We start from the raw sequence: 23,994 nt of genomic DNA on the forward strand, positions 1-23,994 counted from the left end.
GAGTCACTAACAACTGTCTATTTCATTTTCCATTTCTATTTCACTGTCTGTTCATTTTCCTTTTTAGTTAAAGAAAAATACACACACACACACACACACACACACACACACATTTATTAAGCACCTTTTTGGACTAAGAGATGTGGCATAAGATCAGACAAAAATTCCTGCCCTTGTGGAGTTTAGACCAGTAGGAGAATGAACAAGATCAGAAAAACATAGAATGGGCTAGAAGGTAGTGAGTGCCAAAGGGAAAAATATCAGGTGAAGGCAGTAAGGAGCCTGTGGTGGAGAATGTTGTGACTTTAGAGAGGGAGACTGAGAAAGGCCTCACCCAGAAGGTGAGTCTTGAGCAAAGACTTGAAGGAGATGAGGGATGAGTGGTTGGAATATCTGGGCAACGAGTGTTCTGGGCAGGAGGGCAAGTGTGTGGTCCCTGAGGGAGCAGCCTTAGCAGCATATTTAAGGAACAGCAAAAGGCAGGGGAGGGGGAAAGGAGGACAAGGCAGGGGGGAAGGGAGGAGAAAGAGAAGGACAGAGAGGGAGTTGGGGAGGGGAAAGGGAGGTAGGGGAGAGGTCAGAGTCACAAAGACCAGAGTGTGTAGGGCTTTGCAGGCCTTTGGAAGACCCCTGCAATTACATGACATCAATCTCAGGTTTCTTTTTTTAACAATTGAGATAGAATTGACATACAGCATTATATTAGTTTCAGGTGTGCAACCTAATAATTCAATATTTGTATATATTGTGAAATGATTACCACAATAATTCTAGTTAATATCCATCAACACAGTTATAATTTTTGTTCTTGTGCTGAGAGCTTTCAAAATTTACTCTCTTAGCACCTGTCAAATATACAATATAGTATTATTTATTATAGTCACCATGCTGTACATTACATCCACATGCTATACTTATTTTATAACTGGCAGTTTGTACCTTTTTGGTCCTATTGCCCACCTTCTACCTCCTGCCTCTGGCAACCATCAATCTGTTCTCTATGAGTTTGCAGTTTTTTTGTTTTAAGATTCCACATGTATGTGAGATTATACAGTATTTGTCTTTCTCTGTCTGGCTCATTTTCACTTGGTATAATGTTCTCAAGGTCCATCCATATTGTCACGAATGGCAAGATTTTATTCCTTAAAAAAATTCTTTTTTTAAAGTTAATTTTCGAGAGAGAGGGAGGGAAGAAAGAGGGAGAGAGAGAGTGGGGGAGGGGCAGAGAGAGAGAGAGACAGAGACAGAGACAGAGAGAGAGAGAGACAAAATCCAAAGCAGGCTCCCAGTTCTGAGCTGTCAGCACAGAGGCAGACTCGGGGCTCAAACCCAGGAACCATGAGATCATGACCTGAGCTGAAGATGGATGCTTAACTGACTGAGCCACCCAGTCACCCCTGATTTTATTCTTTTTTTATGAATGAACAATATTCCACTATATATATAGTGTTTTTGTTTCCTCCAGATAAACACCCAGAAGTAAAATTTCTGTATCATTTGGTAGTTCTATCTTGAATTTTTTGAGAACCCACCATTCTGTTTTCCATAGTGGCTACATCAATTTACATTGCCACGAAAAGTGCACAAGGATTCCCTTTTCTCTGCATCCATGCCAACACTTACTGTATCTTGTCTTTTGCAGATTTCTTAAAACATGTGTATAGTGTCACAGATGAAGCCTTGTGATAGCAAATAAAAACTGGACTGGGTGTGTCTGAGGCAGTTGACCACAAGAAATATGAAGGGTGAACAAGTGAACATGACTGAAAATGCCGATCACGTGTGACTGGAGGAGTGGCCAAATGTCAGATTTTTATTCATTAATTCAGAAACTTTGTGTATGCCAAGGTGTTCCAGGAACAGCGTGACACAATTTGGCCTCAAGAACTCATACAGCTTACCAGGAGGCACACGGGTAAGGCAGCATATGTTCTGGTTAAGTGATACATAACAACAAGTTTGGTAGAAACGGAGGTACGTGCTCAAATGATATATGCCTTTATAGAGATGGCATTCTAAGCTAGGTCAAAGCGATGGCTAATATTTAAGGGAAAAAATGGAGGGAAAATGGAGAAAGGGAGGTGTGGTGTATTCAAGGACATGAAGTTAGGATGGGCAAGTGTGTTTTGCAGGCAATAAACAAACCCATGTTGGCTTGGGTGGAAAATCTGTATAGGGCAGTGGTGAAAGGTGGTTCAAGGTAAGATTACAATTGTTTTATGGACAGACTGAAGTTTAAACCTATAGGCAAAGGAGTTTCAATTAAGATTTCTACAGGAAAATGGTATGGTATGTCGAGTTGCTTGGATAGAGAAAACACGTGGGAGGTAGCAATTAATGGTGGCAAATAACTTAAGGGAAGTGATAAAGGTCATGACTGGAGTGTCCAGTGTGGGGATGGAGTGGTGTAGATGCTACTCTAATTATTGGAGAGTAATTATACAACCCAGTGACTGGTTAAAAGAGTTATTTGTGTATTTCGAATGACTTAAAGATGTTTGCTAATAAAATAGTGACAAATTTTGAGATATTTTACGGGATCAACAAAAGGGATCTGGCTTGAATATTTTAAATTTGAGTGATGCTATGTCAAACATTTGGAAATGTTACTGGCAGGAGAGCAAGTTTCAGGTGAGAGGCAATGCTAAAAAGAAAAACTTGTGAGGGCTAAGTTGGCAAATGATTATGGGTATTTTTTTCCTTTTTCTGTTTCATTGAGCCAACACAATGTCTCAGTGGGTATAAATAGAATAGCCATTTCTTTTACCGTTCAAATTAGGACATTTTGAGAGTGAGAGGGGAGCTATTAATAATTACACTGGGACAATGGGCATAGAGCTAAGACTGTCCAGACCAAGCGGGGATGTGTAGATCTCAGTTTGTAAGCTCTATCTTACTGTTAAAGGATGGAGAGTTGCCCTTTCCTTATCTTTATTATTGCTCTTGGTTTTTCCAAAGGAGTCAAGTGATTCAATTACTGTCACTTCATTGTAATTTGAGGCTACGGTCTATTCTGGCAAAGAATCCAGTTTTAAACATCGAAAGAAAAACACAATGCCAGGGAAATAGCCTATGTCCTGTAACTCCTCTCTGTTATCCACTATTGATGCTTCTGGCAGAACTAATGAAGTGCAGAGGGGAGAATCACAGATAACTCTTTGTTGGCCCTGAAACTTGATGTAAGGTCTCAGCTGAAGCAACATTTTCGTGAAATGCTGTATCTGAAAACAGGGGGATGGCATGACATTCCCAAGAAGCTGACAGCATGCGGAAAAGAGTGTGCATGTGTGTGTGTGTGTGTGTGTGTGTGTGTGTGTGTGTGTGTGTGTGTGAATGATGCACACACACATGCTGGAGAGGAGCAGGCAGGAAAAGAGCTCTTTTTATCCTGTAGCGGTGATTTGTTTGCTAGTTCCTCTGTAGCAAAACTGTTGAACAGAATAACAAAACTGATATTCATACGGAGTAGTACCCTGGAGGGTATTCTGGCAGCTCTCAGGTGGAAAGGGACTCAAGTACACCTCAAAATACTAAAGAATACCACTGTCTTTCAGCCTAGACATTGTCACCTTCATTTACAAAAACACGGTGCCTTTCATCAGGCAAGGAAACCAAGTCTGGAAGTACTGAGTAAATGTAGGGATTATTTTTCTTATGGCACTGGACTATTTTGCCCTCACTGTTTGTTAGGCTTCTTGCCTTAATAATTTATTGGATTTTTTATTCTATGTAGATGCTTCACATTTCTCTTCATGCGAAGGGAAACAGAATGTGTTTTGCTGTCATTGCTTTGCCCTGACCTTTGAAACAACCATGTCATCTGGTTATTTGGTTACCGTGTTACTTCCAGGCTCTGTTGTTTTCCATATCAATAAACAATTTACTTTTGAGAAAAATCGATTTGATTCTGCAAAAAAAACTTTTATACACCCTGCCTTCAGAAAATAAGATTTTTCTATACATCTATTAGATATAGTTTAAAAAATGAGAGAGAAGCTATAATTTATAAATATGGCATCAGAAGCAGAATATTTCTGTGGTGTGGTCCCTTGATAAAATGGCACAAAATCCAGAGACAAAAAATGCACAAAGTGTATATATATATGTATATATACATGTCATATATGTCATATATATGTCATATATACATATATTTTACAGTCTCAAATAGACTATATGTAAAAAGAAAACCTTTTGACAAAATGAGGTGATGAACAAATGTTTAAGTGACCAATATCTGACTTCCATCTGTCTACATGTTGTCTATCAGACCATATATCTTTATACAAGATAGAAACACTAGATAGTCAAGAGTCCAACAACAAATGTTCAGAAAAGAAAGGTCCTAAAATTATCCTTCAGCCATAACTGAAAGGACACTCTTAACTGAGGACTGTTATCAGAAAACAGAAAACACGAAATATTCATAATTCTAACTATACATTTGCCATTATGGAGGGAGGGGAAGTATGAGGATCAATAGGGCAAAACTTGTATTTTGCCATAACCTTGATTGATTGATTGATTTAATTTTAGAGAGAGAGAGTGCACAAGTGAAAGAGGGGCAGAGGGAGAGAGAATCTTTTTTTTTTTAATTTTTTTTTTTTAACGTTTGTTTATTTTTGAGACAGAGAGAGACAGAGCATGAACAGGGGAGGGGCAGAGAGAGAGGGAGACACAGAATCGGAAACAGGCTCCAGGCTCTGAGCTGTCAGCACAGAGCCCGACGCGGGGCTCGAACTCAGGGACCATGAGATCATGACCTGAGCCGAAGTCGGACGCTTAACCGACCGAGCCACCCAGGCGCCCCGGGAGAGAGAATCTTAAGCAGGTCCCATGCTCAGCAGGAAACCTGACCTGGGGCTTGATTCCACAACCTTGGGGTCATGACCTGAGTGGAAATCAAGTTGAATGCTCAACCACGGAGCCACCCAAGCGTCCTTACCTTGTTTTATTTCACGTACACAAGCATTTTACCAGAATTCTCTAAGTACAATTGCTAGCTTTTCTTTTGAAAAGTAGATTTTTTTCATTATTTGCTTTCAACTTAAAAAAAAATTGCCATCTATACTTTGTGTCAAACACAATTATCTTTTTCATGTTTGACTTATTTGTAATGACATAAAATCTTACAAAAAAAGAGTTGAAGACTCCATTTGACCCTCTCTGATCTGGTCATTCTCTCTGCCTCCTCAGAAACAGAGATAGCGTGAACCTTCAAAAGTTATTTTTATGCTTTTACTGCATATATGTTAATAAATAAAATGTAGTGTTCATTTATGGGTTCGGAAACTTTTCATAAATGGTATCACATTCCCATGATTATTCAGCAGCTTGCTTTTCTTTCTTTCTTTCTTTCTTTCTTTCTTTCTTTCTTTCTTTCTTTTATAACTACTCAGCATATGCTTTCTAGAGGTATCGTTTCCTTTGTTAATTCTGCCCCCCTTGGTGCTACGTTTAAAAATGTAAAATTTATAACCTGCTACCAATGCAATAGGGCTTTCCTCCTATAGCATTTATAGCTCATGTATCCATTTCATTTTTATAATTACTATCACTAGAATCATTCTTTGTAAAGTTTTCTTTGTAGATCAAGAGGGAACGCTTTTGGCAACCACAGAACAAAATACTAGACAAGAGGTGCTTGAGAAAAAATTGATTAAGTTGTTCCAAAATTTGTCATTTTCTTTGTTTCCTCATTTTACAGGTCAATGATTTATTTTCCCCTTCAACACGTCTTTTATTTATTTATTTATTTATTTATTTATTTATTTATTTATTTATTTTTGAGAGAGAGAATGTGCACATGCCTGAGCATAGGATAGGGGCAGAGAGAGAGGGAGACAGAGAATCTTAATCAGGCTGCCCACCCAGCTCAGAGCTTGACATGGTGCTCAATCCCCTGACCCTGATCATGACCTGAGCTAAAACCAAGAGTAGAATGCTTAACCAACTGAGCCACCCAGGTGCCCCAACAAGATTTTTATTTTTATTTATTTATTTTATTTTATTTTTTTCCAACAAGTATTTTAGATGCCATAATTTACTCATCTGAATAGTTTCCATTGGTTTTATTATATATTTGTTGCCTTAACAATTGCTAATAATTCTCCAGATATTAAACACTTATGCGTGTGTATGAAAATCACAAGTAGATTTAATTAAATACCATTCATCTGCTGCTGTGCACTGTTAAACATACTTTTCTGAATGTTTCCTGTACTATATTTAAGCACTTTATTCTTGGAAATCTCACTAAAGAAAAGAATACTTTTCTATTCAGCTTGAATATATTTTATACTTAAGCCAACACTGAAATTTAATAAAAATTAAAATAAGGCCAGGAAATAAAAATGAGTTTCAAAGGGAAAAAACTTCCAGCTAATAACAAGGCGAGGAGTCAAACTTGCAAAGTATAGAACATCTGATTTTGTCAGGAAGCATGAAACAATTGAGGCCAGACTGAATCACTGGGAAACATGAGTAAGCAAATCTGAAGCAAGTGTGATACAGGCATCTATAAATACGCAGTACATCTTATTCTGATGTACAATGACTAGACACCTTGCTTTGACCCTGTTCTGGGTCAGAGACCTGGAAGGCTCCTTGGAACTCCTTATGCTACCAACGAGAAGGAAACACTGCCAGATAGATCCTGGTAAAAGCTGCCTGAATCAGAATCACACACATCTCTACCCAATCTCGAAGGATTCCGGGGCACCTGAGTGGCTCAGTCAGTTAAGCACCCAACTTCGGCTCAGGTCATGATTTCACGGTTCGTGGGTTTGACCCCCGTGTTGGGCTCTGTGTGGACACCCTGAAGCCTGCTTCGGATTCTGTGTCTCCCTCTCTGTCTCTGCCCCTCCCTCACTCATGTTCTGTCTCCCTCTCTTAAAAATAAATAAACATTAAAAAAATTTTTTTTTAATTTAAAAATTAAAAAAAAAAATTAAAAATCTGGAAGGGTTTGAAGTCATTAAATAAATACGTCGAAAATCCTTTACAAAGCAACAGTAGTCAGGCAGCTGAGGTATCATGGCAACATAATTTAATGACTCAGCAGGGTCAGAGAAGAATGGATCATAGGTAACTTGAAGTGTTTGAGGATTTTTGCCATGAGACACAATCTCATCCAAAGGATCTACTAATTCAAAGTACCAGAATTTTTCTCAGTATTTATCCCAAGGAAATGGTCAAATAGCTAGAGCCAACCGCCACATAGAATTATCTCATTAAAATAAGGAAGTGCTTATCCTTAGGTTGGGTGGAAGGTAGGCTAGATGTAGTAGGGCACTGTGTCATCATCCCAGTCATATTCCTAAAGACTGATACCAGAAGCTCATGGTTTGAATCTGAACAGGGTCGGCAGGGTGTAGGTAATGAGGAGAAACTGCCAAGAAAACCTCGGAGACATTATTACCAAATAAAATGAATACATGCGGACCTGGTGAAAGCTCAGTTGTGATCATATTCTATTGACTCCATCAAAACTTATGACAGCTTTCAATAAATTAAATAGGGGCTTAGTTGGTTGAGTGTCAGACTCTTGATTTCAGCTCAGGTCATGATTTCATGGTTCTTGAGGTGCAGCCCCGTGTCGGGCTATGTGCTGACAGCAGGGAGTCTGCTTGGGATTCTCTGTCTCCCTCTATCTCTGCCCCTCCCCTATTTGTGCACATGTGAGCACGTGTGCTCTCTCTCACAATAAACAGACATTAAAAAAACAATTAAAAAATAAAATTAAATGGTACATGGCCTGTATGAAGGCTAGTGTCACATATTCAGTGAGTATCCCAAAGGAAAGAGATAGAAGAAAAATATTCTATAGTTTGGGGCGCCTGGGTGGCTTAGTTGGTTGAGCGGTGAACTCTCAATTTTGGCTCAGATCATGATCCTAGGGTGGTGGGTAGGATCAAGCTCTGCGTTGGGCTCCATGATGAGCACGGAGCCTGCTTGAGATTCTCTTTCTTTCTCTCTCTCTCTCTCTCTCTCTCTCTCTCTCTCTCTCTCCCTCTCTCCCTCTGTCCCTCTCCCTGGCTTGCTCTCTTTCAAAAAAACAAAAAACAAAAAACAAAATACTCTATAGGTAATTCTTGACAAACTATGGAAAACCCCACACCACTTTCTGAAATAGACTGGTATGAAGACAGGGTTTTATTTGTTTGTTTGTTTTTGCTTAAGTACTCTGCATGTCCAAATTAATTCTCATCTCTGTTGTCTCAGTTCATGAGTAAACAGTGTGTGGCCTCTGGAAATTAGTCATAGTTGAACCTCTGGCTACTATAAAAAGTTAAGGGGTAAGCTTGAGAAGTTGTGGAAAAGAAATTATTCTTCAACAGCAAAATACTCAAAACAATCACATTTTCAATGATTTTTCAAAAAAACAAAAACAAAAAACTTACTGTTTCTCCCCTCCTTCCATTTATAATTTCTCTAACTGAAAATTTTGGTTCTCTTTCTTTCTTTTTCCAAATAGATAATATCTTATCCTGTAATGGCAAAGAGCGGGGAGGTAGAGTAGATCCAGGTTACCTAATACCAGAATGTCTCCTGAGCAAGGAATTTCTAAACTTCTCTATTAGGCTCTATTGACACATAGACTTGAAAATTTGTGAATTATATAGTAAGGTAAAAGCCATTCAAAAATTTTCTCTAAAAACATATGCTTGTAAATAATAATGAAGTTATCCTATCTGGCCAAAATAGAGAAATTCTTACTAACTTTCACCAAAACATCTCTGAGCCAAAAGCATCTTTTGAAGGTTTATATCAACTCCATTCCAAATAAAGGTAGCAAGTATTCTTAAGATTCTCTAGAATTGGGTATGAGATCATGTGCATATATACTGAATAATGTTCTAAATGCAGACAAGCAAACAAGATAACACATCACAGAAAAAACTTTATCTCCTTATTATTATTATTTTTTTAATGTTGATTTATGTTGAGAGAGAAAGTCTGAGTGGGTAGGGCCAGAGAGTGACAATCCCAAGCAGGCTCCGTGCAGTCAGAGCAGGGCCTGACACAGGGCTTGATCTCATGCACCGTGAGATCATGACCTGAGCCAAAATCAAGAGTCAGACGCTTAACTGACTGAGCCACCCAGGTGCCCCAAATCCTTTTTATTTCTAAACTGCCAGTCCCCTAGAACTACGCTCTACCAGCAATGAAATTTTTTGTTTTATTTTCTAGAAATACTAGGCATTTAATAAAAGCATGTCTCCTCTTTTTTTCCAGATATAAAATTGAGTACATTTTTTCTACTACCTTTTTAGATACTTTTAGAAATACTCAAATGTATTAATAAACAATATATAGGTATTTTGTGTCTAGGAGTAAAATTTACATAAACATTATGTAAGAAATATATCATTCTGTATTTAATATTTTCTTCCAATGTGTCATTGACCAGAATTCTTTAGGCACAGAGGAACTTCAATATACTCTTTCTAACATGGAACCAGGTTCAGTTAATATTACAATAGAATTCTATTGTCAGTGTTTTCCAAATTCCTACTAGAATATTATGAATTTTTACAAGATCCTCAATTGTCAATGCTTGAACTCTATGTAGTCCTGCTTTTTAAATTTTTTTTTGCAAAATATGGCTCCAGAGGAAGTAACTAAAAGAATTAAAGAAACAGAAGAGAAAACAAGAAGAATTTGTCAATCTAAAAAAGATAAGGTACTGTTAACAGCTGTTGCACATGCGTTGTAGGATAAAAATAAATAGTTAGTGGCTGACATTGGGATTTGGATTTTGGCATGAGAGGAAGGAGATATAAGAAAGTAAACGAGGGGCGCCTGGGTGGCTCAGTCGGTTGGGTGTCCGACTTTAGCTCAGGTCATGATCTCGCAGTTCATGGGTTCGAGCTCTGCATCAGGCTCTGGGACTGACAGCTTGGAGCCTGGAGCCTGCTTCATATTCTGCGCCTCCCTCTCTCTCTGCCTCTCCCCCACTTGTGCTCTGTCTCTATCTCAAAAATAAATAAACATTAAAAAAATAAAAAAAAAAGAAATTAAGTAAAAACTAGTGGTAAATATGAATTAGAAGTATTAGTACTAACTCTGAATACATCTCTTGAAAAAAAAAATTCTATTTCTGGCCTCTGAAAGGCCTAGAAATAAGAACTACCTTGGCATGAACAATCAACGCCACAACACACCAGTTTGTAAATACTATCTTCCTTACCCCAAAGGAACTAGGGCTCCAAGGAGAAATGACTAATCCCATTTCCAGGTAAGAAATATACAATATGCCTGGCCTAGAACATCTTGTCACCACCCCCACCCCCACCACACACACACAAATCAAGCTATGAGCACTACTCAGTGCATGTGAAAGGATTCAGGAGCCAACTTGATGAGACTCACCGTGACCAAAGATCGATAATTTAGCATCAAAAAGAATAATAGCAATGAACTAAAATATACCCAAATGAAATTCATCTAAAAATCATTGACACATAAAGTATAAATCCATGAGTGCATAATGATACTTAAGAAAGAAAATTATTTACATGCTGGGTAACCAAATTTTTTTTAAGTTTATTTATTTATTTTGAGAGAGAGAGAGTACTCTCGAGCAGGGGAGGGGCAGAGAGAGGGAGAGAGAAAATCCCAAGCAGGCTCCACACTTCAGCGGAACTGTGAGATCATGACCTGAACTGTGAGATCATGAGCTGAAGTCAAGACTTGGATGTTTAACCAACTGAGCCAAGCAGTCACCTCAAATTATTTTCTTTTGTGAAGCTGCTAAATATGGCCAAAGAATCAAGCACTTGCTCTGCCTATGCGGTAATAACTGTATATACTTTAGGATAACTGCATAGTTGATAAAGGCAAATTTCTTCTTATAGAAAGTCTTGTCAAATGGTACACCTGAATATAATCAAACTTCTAGATCTAACTACCAACTAACGAAGAATACAGGGGACAGAAGAACACCATCAGGAAAATCAATGAGTCTGGGGGAAACTGTAAGGGGCGAATGATGTGCTTTCTTCAAAGGATGGATGGGGAGTTGGGAGTTTGGGGAGGGCTGAGGAGGGAGGAAAATAGAAACCTGTAAGTAAAAAGAAACATCCAATGGAAACATATGGATCTAATTTTGATCCAGATTCTTAAAAACAAATGGAAGAAAAAAAATTTTTTTCAACTGGGAAAATCTGAACCCTGAAGGATAAAGAATTATTACTAATTTAGGTTACTTAATTTATGAGTACTTAACTTTTAGAAGTGGCACCATTTCATTCAGAAATATTTCAGTTTGTATTATTTCCAGATAATTTGGGAGACAGAGGAAAGTTGGTAGAAATGTAGATGAAAGAATATTAACCCATCGGTGATAATTGTTTAAACAAGGTAACTGGTGCATGGGGTTTCCTTGTACTCTGCTCATATGTGTTCAAGATTTTAAAAAACAAAAGATAAAGCCTTTTGTTGAAAATTCTGTAAAAAATGCTGAAAGCATCCTTAGGATAAAGATAACTTTTTCCTCTGGGTGCTTGGGTGGCTCAGTTGGTTGAGCGTCTGACTTTGGCTCAGGTCATGGTCTCGGGGTTCATGAATTTGAGCCCCACATCGGGCTTGCTGCTGTCAGTGCAGAGCCTGCTTGGGATTCTCTGTCCCCCTCACTCTGCCCCTCCCCTGCTTGCGCTCTCTTAAGAATAAACAAACGTTTAAAAAAAAGATAACTTTTTCCTCAAATATCAAAATACTTCAGTAGAGGCATGTTCTGTGAACCTTAGATGCGAATAAAAATGAAAACACTGCTTTGTATTATAGAGAATCATGTCCTGATACAGATTGAAATGGAAGAATTTTTTAGTGACAGATCCACATCATGAGCACGTCACATGCAGAACTTACAAAAGGCACCAAATTAGAGTACAGTCAGTAGTAGCAAGCAAATGAGCGTTTGGATGCAGGGTTCTGACATAATGGAAATGTATGGATCATCAGAGTTTATGAAAATCCTCTTCCTGTCTGATCACTTTTAATAAGGCTTAAGTAAGTAATGAGGCTTCCTATTTCTGCTTAGTGGTAGAACAGTTAATATGTAGTATGAAAAAATAAAAATGATTATTCAGAAATATTAAAATAGTTCTCATTTATAATATATCTACATCTACCCCCCCTCCCCCTTACCCCAAGCCTAGTTATACACTTGTGGGTTCTGATAAGCAAAACACACAAAAAAACAGGTATCTTTGTTAGCACTATAGGTATTTTCTGGCACTTGTTTGGACACCAGCTGTATGCTAACTAGTCTTGTGAATGCTTAGATCACCAAACATCATAAAACTAGAAAAGCTCCTTCAAGCTTCCAGGAGTGTGTCTGAATGTTGGCTCGCAGCTGCACCTGGAGAGATAGACCTGGCCCTGGCAGCCTCTAGGAGGACTTCTAGCCAATACAAAGTGACGACGAGTTAGCTAAACATAAGCCAGTTGGTCAGCTCAGGCAATGGGGGGTGAACAGTGCTTTTGGGGATGCAGAGCAAAAGCGTTCTCTGGTCTAGTAATACTAACATAGACAGGTGTCCAGTATCTAGTCATGTGTCTGAGTGCTATTGTTTGATTACATATTAGTTGGTTGGGGGGGGGGGGGGGGGGCGGTCAGCCCCGGTGACCTGGAGGGATGAGACGGGGGCGAGGCGCGGGCATGACGGTGGGGCCCGTGGGCAGCGTCTGGTGGGCCTCCATCACCGTCTGGAAGCATCGGGGCTTGCACCCTGACCCTGCGGGCTCAGCCGTGGTCGGGGTCCACATCGAGGCGGTGGCCGTGTGGCCCCCGTCCCCTGCCTCGCCCATCCCTACTGTCCGGGTACCTAGGGCGTCCTGACGTGGAGGTTTAAAGACGCTTCGGGTGGGGTCGCCCGGCCGACTCAGGTCAGGGCGATGGGGCCCTGGCGTACCCAGCACATTTAAACCCTACTTTGCCACACACCAACACCGGTGTGGCTTTGCATTTAGCGCTTCATCTATATTTAAGCAACACAAGTAATGGAATTGACACACTGCTTCTAGGCCTAAGAGGTAAACTGGATCACTGCACCAGCCGTATGGACAAGAAACGAGACAGCCTGAAAAGAAGAGATTGAGTATATTATGGCAAGTCGGTTGCAGTGGAGGCCTACTCTCTGGACATGACTTTATTTTACCTTCAATGTACTGAACAATCAAAAATATGTGATATAAAATAAAATGCTCAAACATTGCTCCTTTAGCCAGCTCTGAGGAAATGGATGGACGGCACTGGGAAAATGAAAATAAAACCTACCTGAAGACTGCAAGGGTCAGAGACCAGAGCACTAATGGCTTCCTCAGTTCAAACTTCGCCCGTTTGTTCATGAGGTGCCGACCACCAAAGATAAAGGCAGCATACAGAGCGGAAAACAGGAAAGATTTCTTCCTATAACAAACAAAACCCCAATATCTTATGAAATGAAAATCTTTAAGCAATTTATTTTTACTCATCAGAAATCTATGTTTAAATTATTCGTAATTTTTTATACCAGTCCCTCTTTGGAAGCACTGAACGCATATTCCTGGGAATGTGCCCCTTCACAGAAGAAAGAATTAGTCTTTTTGGCTCCATAGCCTTCTGTGGAAACCTCCCTTGACAATTAGGTCATCCAGATTAACCAACACATGTCAGAATAGATTTATCTGCTCTTCCAGCTCTGTGGCAAATTTCAACAACATAACATTAAGGTGCAAAAAGAAAATTTTTCAATGAGGGAATTAACACACTAAAATCAAGCTACGTAACTTAGGGCGTCCCCAAAATGGATTTCTGAAATCTTCTCCACCAAAGGATTAGGTATTACCTTTCAATATTATCATTAATAATAAGGATAACTGGCAGACATCATACAATGTAACAGAAAGAACATAGAACTACCAGAACTACCTAGAGTATACTTGCCTAAAAGCTTGAAATTGAATCCTATCAAAATCTGATTTTACTACCTAATCATAAGAAATATAAAGGATAAATACAATGATGGGACCTTCTGTAAGACAAGTGAACATATTTCTTCTCTAAGTCAGAGGAGTATGGAATCCAATAATCTTCTAGATTAAAAAGCGACTTGAGAGACTACAGTGAAATATAATACGTAGAATTTTGGGGGCCTTTACTTGACCAAAGCAATTGCAAAAAGATGTTTGTAATAAATTCAGAATATAAATCAGAAAGTTATTAGTCATAATTTTAAAAGCAGTTAATATTTATGGGTGAAATTACATGTTTTGGGTTTGCTTTAAAATATCCCAGCAAACAAAACCAAACCAATATTAAAGGTAGAGAGTGGAAATTAGATTTTTTTTTTTTTTTTTAATTAAGTAGGCTCCACACCTAATGTGGGCTTGAACTCATGACCCTGAGATCAAAGTTACATGCTCTAGCGATGAGCCAGCCAGGGGCCCTGAGATGTAATCACATTAACAAAAAGGATGATGAAATACAGGGGCTCATTATTCTCTCTTTTCCTTAGTCAGGCTTACATGGAACTCTCGGTCAGAAGCATGCAAGCAATATGAAATAGAATCTCTAGGTCCTGCTGCTTTATCACCGTACGATGGAGAAGTAAACTGTAATATTAATAACGCCAGTAAGAACAAAAACAAAAACAAACCCAGGATTCTATAGAACTATGACTCCATAGAAAGTAACAGAGGCCTCGTAAATAATTTAAACATCTAAGCGAACTTCGTATAAAAAAAGTAGTATTTCTCTTAAAATGGATATTCCCCACTCAATTAGATTAAGAGGGAAATCATTGAAAGTAAGTTACAAACATAATACAAAAAGCAAAATGAATGAACCTAAAGAGTATTATTTGCAAAATGCCTCATATTTTCTCCCCTAATTGCTAATACTTCCGCTGTGTATTGCTAACTAAAGAGGGATCTTATTAATTACACAAGCAACACACCTACTTCAATGGATACATGTTACTTACTTGGTGGACACCACCCAATAAAGCACTAATTCCAGAAATTAACCCATAAAGGTGGAATAAGCCACTTCCAAATGAGGTTTGCAAACACTCTTAGAAACACAAGACCTGACACGTAGTAACTTACTTGATAAAATGTTCATGAATGTATATGAATTTTACAAGTGTACGTCATTAAATTACTTTGAGTCCTAATCAGCATCTGTATTTATATGCAGAGACTCGCTATAAAACAAGCACACAATTTTATCAAGTTAATGTAAGCAATAGTCATATGAAATTGTATATATTCTTTTCTAAATTAAAAAAAAGATTCTTACCTAAATTGTAAAGGTAATGATGAGTGACAATTCATAGTATGATTTAGGGAGTGATTCCTTAGGGGTGGGCATACATAGTGCCCAAAAGCTTTCTCTAATCCTCCTAATCTCCCCTAATGTAGGTAAAGCATTATCTTCATTTTATGGATAAGCAAACAGGCTTAGAGGTTAAGTAGCCTCAGATCTCCCTATTCTCCTGTGGTAAACTTTCGGGAAGGAAAAGAGTGTGCCAGAGACATAACACCTGATGTGTTACAGGGATAAGAATTCCTCAAACCCTCCTACTGAATTGCATGGTCATTGTGTAACCGTGTAGCATGTTGTTTAACTGTGAACTGACCAAGAGGACTCTCCATGCCTTCGTGTTTCGATTGTCATATTTTTGGGGCTGAGAACACTTTGATCCAAACCCTGTTTACCTCCTAGAGAATACAAATTAACTATATATACCCCTGAAAGCTTTTCCTTAAATTATCAATCATTCTCTTGCACATTCAACCTAATTCAGATTTTGATTATGGTTAGAATAAATGTATTACTTGCAATTATGCACCAAATAAAATGGATGTCTTTATATGATCCTATCATTCTAGCCATTAAGGGGAAGATAAGGTGCCTTGAAGAATCAAGAAAAATATAAAAATCTTCTCTTAGTACCTTTTCCTCTATATTTCTTCAGCTATGAAATGAGAATTAGTCCTAATGCACTACTAACTTTCTGGCACAAACCATTCTCTTTTCTACATATTTTCTAGAGATATCTTGACAAACCTTCAATTCTATAGCTATGGCAACCAAGTCAATCAATATGGACTCAGAGAATTTGAGAATTGCAAGAGACCTAAGCGACGGAGCTCAATTTCCTTGTTCTACAGAAGAGGGAATGGTGGATGGGGTGGGGTGCTGGTGACATTAGTTTCTTATGGTCACATAGCTACATTCTGTATAATGGCCAAAACTACCAAAAGTTTGCTCAAGCAGATAAGTAAACATAAATTGTCCAGGTTATGTCTGAGTCACATGGTATAATAAAAATAAGTTGCTTATTGTTTACTATACAAATCTTCTACTGTGGTGAAATTCGAATATGCAATGCTTCAGGTTAATTTAGAATTAAGCTCAGGCTTCTTCTGTGAGAGGGAGCCATCTAACGAAGCCTTAACTCTTACCTCTTCAACTGAGAAATCAAAATGTATCATGTATAGTTGAATGTATTATGAATTTTTCCATTTAGCTTAGAATAAGGTAAGATTTTTCTTTAGCAAACTGGGCAGTTTAAATGGATTCAAATTGCCTTTCAGTTCTGGCATCTCTTTTGTAAAGTTTCAATTATAATCAAGATGAATAATGACTTCCTGCTAGCCCACTTACTATTTAATGGGGACAGATGACTTCCCTAATGCTTCAATGGTAATCTAATAACACTTCATATTCTGGCATGCCTCCATAGCTGGGTATAATGGTAACACTACATTGTTTTGTTACCAGATAACTAGCAATTTCCAGATGGTAAGGACGCTTCCTGTTTAACCAATCTTAATTGTATATTATTTAGCACCACCCCTCGCTACAGGTGCTTAATACTTTTCAGAATGGTGCTTCTGTAGCTATAATTACAAGGTAACCAACTAAGTGAAGATCACCCAGTTGAAATACTGAAGTGCTTTGAGCTTGTTGTGCTTGTATTTACCCTTTCTCCGCCTTCCATTTCTGTCATGGATGTGAATGGAAATTAGCCCATAACTAATAAAAAATAATGGCTTTATTCATTATCCTTAGAAAGCTGGATTTCTCTATCATGCTACCCTGGTCCCAAACATTTCTAGGAGATGTTTTTTTCTGTTCTTACCAGAGTAGCTGCTAGTGATCTGTGTTTATTATTCTACCCAATAACACTTATCAAAGAGTCCTTACACATTCAAATGCTTTTTTCCCCCCAACTCCTGATATTCCACTGAAACCAGGACCTAGCTTGAGTCTCTTTAACACTCACATCAGGATCTCTGTTGGCTGACCTGTGTTTCTCCAAGAGTCAAAGGAGTTCTTTTGAGAAATGGTGAAACTTTCACGTGGGTAGTGTTTCAACACAGGATAATTGCTAATGAATAACTTGGGGAGATGGCCTGAACTCCTTTGTACCCTGGTGACCTTGTTTTTGTGGCTACCGTGCACGTGTAAGGTGCAAGGAGTTGTGAAAATTCAAACAAAGCTTTGAGGGAGAAAAGAAAAGGGCACCTGAACACTTCATCTGCTTTTGGCAGATACCGAGCACAGAATTTTCTTGTTAAGACTCTGAAACTCAGAAACAAATGCTAATTGGTGAGGCCACATCTCTTTTTAAGACTCCTCCTTTGTTCAGCTGCTAATTCAAATCAGCAAACAATTCAGAATTCTGAAAGTAATTTTAAAGCCACAAACAAATTGGAGACCTGGAGACAGAAGGAAATAACACTCAGCTTTTTGCCAACAAGACATTCAGTGGATGTCGATGGTGGTCATAATTTGGTAAGAATATAGAGGAAGGTTTTCTTTCTTTTAAAAAAATTTTTTAAATGTTTATTTATTTTTGAGAGAGAGAGAGAGAGAGAGAGAACGAGAGCAGGGGAGGGGCAGAGAGAAAGGGAGACACAGAATCTGAAGCAAGCTCCAGGCTCTGGGCTGTCAGCACAGAGGCCAACATGGGGCTTGAAGTCATGAACCATGAGATCATGACCTGCGCTGAAGTCGGACGCTCAACCTACTGAGCCATCCAGGTGCCCCAGGAAAGTTTTCTTGAGAGGGATCCTGAAGTTGTGCTCTTGGGAGTTCTAGCCAGGGATGGGTTCTGTCATTTTCTTAAGAATTCCCCCAACACTTTATACAGGCATTTTTCCACATTGAAAATAATGGGAATTTCCAGCAGTTTTTATTCACAAGTAAATTGTAACTGGGAATTAACTCTGCCCAGAAATTCTGACAACGAATGATTTGGAAAATAATAATGGAAATATGTTCATAGTATACAAATGAATCGTGACTTTATAATTGCAAGACAAAGCCATGAGTGACTAAAGGAAAGGGTGCTATTTTTTTTTTTTAATGTTTTTTATTTTGAGAGAGAGAGAGAGAGAGGGAGCGCCTGCACGCATGGGCAAGCATGAGTGGGGCAGAGAGAGAGGGAGAGAGAAATTCTCAAGATCGTGACCTGAGGTGAAATTAAGAGTTGGATGCTCAACAGACTGAGGCACCCAGATGCCCCGAAAGGGAGTTATTCTAATCAGTTATGTTTGACCCAGGAAACCAAATAATGCATGATTTCTGAGCTTCTTTGAGTTGCAAACACCCCTTTATTAATCTGCTTTCCTCTCTGATGTGAATGGAAAGATCACAAGTTCTTCTAATTTAAAAAAAAAAAAAAAGATGAGAAAGCCATTTTTTGGGATTCTGGTTTTCTGTTGTTGAAGTTGGCCATGGTCAAAGTAGAGTCATATTTAGTATGATGGATTCAGTAACTGGATTGAATAATGTGGCTACACATCTCTTTCTAGGAAAGTACACTTCTCTTAAAACAGACCTGTTACAGAAAGTTGCTTGTACGTATATGTCTCACATACCATTTTTTCCCCTTGTCACCTTTTTAAAAATCTTGATTTCTATTCTTGTTGGCTTTCCTTTTACAACTGAAAATAGACTCTTTCTACTTGCAAAATGTTAAAATCACGTACACAGCCCCATAAAAATGTCGTCTCTCTAATAAATTGGCAAGATACTCATTAATGGCCTGGTTTTTTTTTAAGATATTTTCCATTGCCGATAAAACATGCCGACATCCATCCATCCCTTCACAATTTAAATGAACTGCCACCATTTTTATTTGCAGTGTGATTGGTATGCCACTGAATGAAAATATAATAATAAACCAATCCCTGTGTAAGAGTAAATTCTGCTTCCACTAGTCTAGTTAGAAAGACAGGGAAAACGTGTGTTATAGATGACAATGTGTGACAAGAATTCTGAGTAAGGAGATATTGCTGTGATGAGAAAATGCTCTGTGGAAGGTTCGACTCTGAGGTAGACCCTGTAAGGCTTTGTATAGTAGACAGAAAAAAGTGGGGATTTGGGGTGGGAAGAAAGCAGTGCCTTAGGCATGAGCTAAATTGGGAATGTAGTAGGACCTGATGTTTCTGTAGGGGGTGGGGAGACACATGGAAGAGAGTCAGTTCAGAAGTGCAGGCTAAAGATTGCTAGAGTTGTAGCAACTGCACAGCAGTAAGGACAATATCTTCACCTCAAGGTTGCAATAAGCTGTGAGGTGTGTGGTTGGTAATTTAATATTGCTAATAAAGTATAGTCCTAGAACTTGTGGCTTAATTTTCCTTTTCCTTCCTTCTTTCTAGATAAATAAGAATAGGGGTGCCTGGGTGGCTCAGTTCGTTGAGCCTCTGACTCTTGATTTCGGCTCAGGTCACAATCCCAGGATCGTGGGATGGAGCACTGTGTCTGACTCCTGCTGAGCATGGAGCCTGCTTAAGATTTTCTCCTTCTCGCTCTGGCCCTGCTCACACCCTCAAATAAATAAGTAAACAAACAAACAAACAAACCAACCAGTAAAGAGATAGGTAAGTAAACAAATAAAAATAGATTCACTCATGTGTGTACCATTATGTGCCTGGGCTGAGAGAAGTGGGGAGTGTTACCACTTGTGGTCCCAGGAAAGATAGATGGAGAAATGCTGGTTCAGGCCATGGATAGCACTCAAAGTCTTTGAGCTGGCTGGGGGTGGGCAGATGTGGCTGAAGTCTGACTCTAGTCTCTAAGTCAATGCCCTCTGGCATGTTCCCCACAGCCTACATTGCTGGCATCTGTAGCTGCAGAAGTTCCCGAGGTGCAGTGGTGTGAACTGAAAGAACTTCTTTAATGAACTGCTGTACTTCACAGGAATTATCAGATGGGACCACCTTCAAGTTCTATTCACTTAAGAATATTCTCCTATCCTATGCAAACAATAGCAAACTGTTAGGCCAACCATGGCACTGTTTCAATAAAGCCGATATCTGGTTCAGTGTCCTCAGCTGTCCTATAGAGGAAATGTGAATTTCAATCCTAAAATATGGCATCTGAGACAGATGCAATAAAATATTTTTTCTGTTTTAGAAGACACGGTTTCATACAACTGATCAGAAAGATTCAATATCACAGTCAGGAATGAAAGATTATTGAGGATTAAAAAACAAAGAATTAAACGCTTTCTTTGAAAAAGGTTAGAGTTTCTTATCTCCTCAGAAAGAGCAAAGCTTGCTACCACCTCTAAATAGAAATTTTGCCAATGGTCTTGGTAGACAAATGTCCCTTTTCAAAGCAAACTACAAATGGGCTCTGCGTTGACAAACTCATTTATGGTTTCTGTTTTGGCTGAGAGTATGGCTCAACCTGATTATCTGGTACTGATTGTCACTTTGAGTTAGAATTGCCAAGTAACATCTCATACAGTCTATCAGCTACTGATACTGGCAAAACATTAAACTCTGGCCATTAAAACAAAACAAAACAAAACAGTGAAATCTAAACAGGAGACAGCATGCAGAAATAGAATGCAGAAAGTGGGTTCCATCAGCAATTTGCTTTCATTGTGCTAATTCCTTTAAAGAAATGCCCTTTGTTCTAAGAAAAAAGAAAGCTTTCTTCTGAATTTCCAGTGAAGAAATGCTCACCCATTTAAGATGATAATAATGAATAAAATGAATATAATGATGAATACAGAAAGCGTACGAAAATTCTGAAATGACTCCTGTTAAGTAAGCGCAGTGAGTGACTCCCTGTTACCAGATTAAATTTTACCGTTTACAGTCTTTTTTTTTTTTTTTTTTTTTTACAGCCTTAAAGGCTATTAGTAGGAGAGAGAAATGAGGCGTTAGGGACTTTTTTTTCCCTGAAAATAAAGTTTTCTTGGACCGGAGGTTACACAATGTCTGTTTGCTTGTTTTTAAATCTTGTTATCTATTCTAATGGCCTGCTAGCCATAGAAATTTGAAATTAAAAATTTCATAAAATATTAAAAAAATATATTTAAAAAATTAGAGTCAAGTATAGAAATTTGTTTCCTGCTGTCTTCATCCTAAAGAATGTCCTGTAGAAAACAGATTTATCTGAGAGTTGCAGACTAAAACCAGAAGTGAAAACAACACTATAAAAAGCATGTATAGTTATTCACAATGGAGTGGAAACCGGATTTCACGTTTACAAGTCAGTCCAAGTCAGACACACCATTTCCCCAGACCTAAAATCAAAACGACAGCTGCACAGACAACTCATAACAAGCAGAAACATATCCAAATTTAAGAGTGTTTTAGACTCAAGAGCTAATCGTTTCAACTGAAAGATGACCCATTTCTGTTGCAGTCTATACGACCACCTTATATTTATCAAGTTTTAGTTTATACTCATTGCTTCACGCAACTATAAAGAAGCTAGAAAATACTTTCGAGGAAAAAAAAACAACCCACATGTTTTCATGTTAACTACTGGGTGATTAAATATACTGTTGCATTGGCTTTCGCCTGGGTATAAATTCTGAAAGAGGGTTGGAGAAGCAATGAGAAATCATGTCCCAAATGCTATTTCTAGATTAGGGAGAAAATAGCCCAGAAGTGATAAAGACTTCGTGGTATAGCTCAGATACTTTTTTATCACCAAAATAAGATTTACATAAGAAATTTAAGCCTGAGAAAAAAACTGGCAATGACAAGAAGAAATATATTATTAGCAAGGTAGTGGAAATGGCAGACTTTTTCACCCATGAGATACCTATCACTCAGTTACCAAAGAAATAACTCTCTTTTCCCCTTGAAAATAATATGGCAAGATTTAAAAAAAAATTTTTTTTTTTAATGTGTATTCATTTTTGAGAGAGAGACAGAGTCTGAATGGGGGAGGGCAGAGAGAGAGGCAGACACAGAATCCAAAGCGGTTCCAGGCTCTGAGCTGTCAGCACAGAGCCCAACGCAGGGCTAGAACTCACGAGCTATGAGATCATGACCTAAGCAGAAGTCAGATGCTCAACTGACTGAGCCACCCAAGTATCCCAAGATTTTTTTAAAGTTTATTTATTTTGAGAAAGAGCGAGTGAGCGAGCGCATGTGTGCATGCACAAGCAAGAGAGGGGCAAAGAGAGAGACAGAGAGAGAGAATCCCAAGCAGGATCCACACTGTCAGCCACATTGTCAGTGCAGAGCTCTGCGGAGGGGACGGGGTCAAACTTGCAAACAATCACTCATAATATGAGATCTTGACCTGAGTGGAGATCTAGTCAGTTAACTAACTGAGCCACCCAGATGCCGCTGGCAAGATTTTGATTGGGGTATTCACACTGCTCCTTCAAAATCTGAATGGTCCTTCAGTGACGTAAAATAAGGCCTGTAGACATTAGCTTTGACAACTTTGGGAACGAGGTAGTTTGCTTTCTGAATTGGATTGTATTGCTTTCCAATTGCTGCTGCAACAATTTCCCACAAATTTAATGGCTTAAAAAACGTAATTACTTTATAGTTCCAGAGGTCAGGAGTCTGGAATAAGTCTTATGGGACTAAACTCAAGGTGTATCCAGGTTGCATTCCTTCTAGAGGTTCTAGGGGGCAATCTGTTTTCTTGCCTTTTCCAGCATCCAGAGGCCACCTGCATTCCTTGGCTTTCTCCATATTCAAAATGCATTGTTGCACCTCTGTGTCCATGGTCACACCGCCTACTCTGACTCTGCTTTTATCACCTTATCACTGTCTCTGAGTCTGATCTTTAAGTCTTAAAAATTCTTGTGACTACTTTGGGTCCAAGGGATAATCCAGGCCCATACCCTGGAAAGAAAGGATCTCTAATTTTAAGGACTTCATGTGATTACACTGGGCCAACCCAGATAGTCCAGAATAATCTCATCTCCAATTCCTTAACCTAATCACATCTGCAGTCTCTTTTGCTGTACAAGATAAAAAACATATTCACAAATTCCAGGGATTAAATTAAAACACGGACATCTTTGGGGGAGTATTATTCATGTTACCACAGGGATTCACCTAAATAATAATATCTAAAGCCATTTTTCTGCTGCAACTCATAGAGTGCTAGTACAGGGCAAACATTTATTCTCTATTCTTGATTTGTTACATCCAAAGCCAGCCTCTTCCCTCTACGTCAAGAAAGTACTTTAGAATGCAAGGGGCTGAGAGTCACATTGTTTCGGATTGTCCTGAAGCCACTCATGTGTATACAAACTCCCAAATATCAGTACTTGAACTCTTAGTAGTAACATACGATTTAGCATATACCTTACAATGGAGTAGGCAACAGAGCTTGGAATTTCTAGTAACATACACAATTTGTTAGAAACGACTAGTTTGTTTAATTTATCCCCACCGTGACAAGTTCTAATTGTCATTTTACACTCTTTTGTGACAACAAATATTTGGCTTGTGGCTAGCGTCTGCATTTTAATCTGAAAATGTATGTTACAGGTTACACCCAGTACATTTTCCTCTTTGTGGCAATTCCGTTGTTCTGTGCTTTATCACTTTTATTGTTAAGCCTTTATCTCAGGATGAGTCTTCATCTCAGGTGGCTAAGGAGCAGCAGCATTTGATACAGACGGTAGCTCCTTTTCTGTAACACCTTCTTCACTTGGTTTGGGGACACGATTTTCCCTTATTTCTTCCCCAACTTCACCATCTGGTTCTTTTTCATCC

The 23,994-nt window shown here is 38.7% G+C and overlaps 1 protein-coding gene across 1 annotated transcript in view; it reads right to left on the reverse strand.

Moving 5' to 3' along the window:
- The window catches only part of ELOVL6 (ELOVL fatty acid elongase 6), a 141,852-nt gene that overhangs the window by 40,435 nt on the left and 77,423 nt on the right, over window positions 1–23,994 (reverse strand). The window contains exon 2 of the mRNA XM_049631040.1: window positions 13,283–13,414. Within this exon, the coding sequence (XP_049486997.1) occupies window positions 13,283–13,414 (132 nt within the window). The remainder of the gene's footprint in view (window positions 1–13,282; window positions 13,415–23,994) is intronic.

The sequence above is a fragment of the Panthera uncia genome, chromosome B1, assembly GCF_023721935.1.
Source record: "Panthera uncia isolate 11264 chromosome B1, Puncia_PCG_1.0, whole genome shotgun sequence".
In the NCBI taxonomy this organism is placed as follows: domain Eukaryota; kingdom Metazoa; phylum Chordata; class Mammalia; order Carnivora; family Felidae; genus Panthera; species Panthera uncia.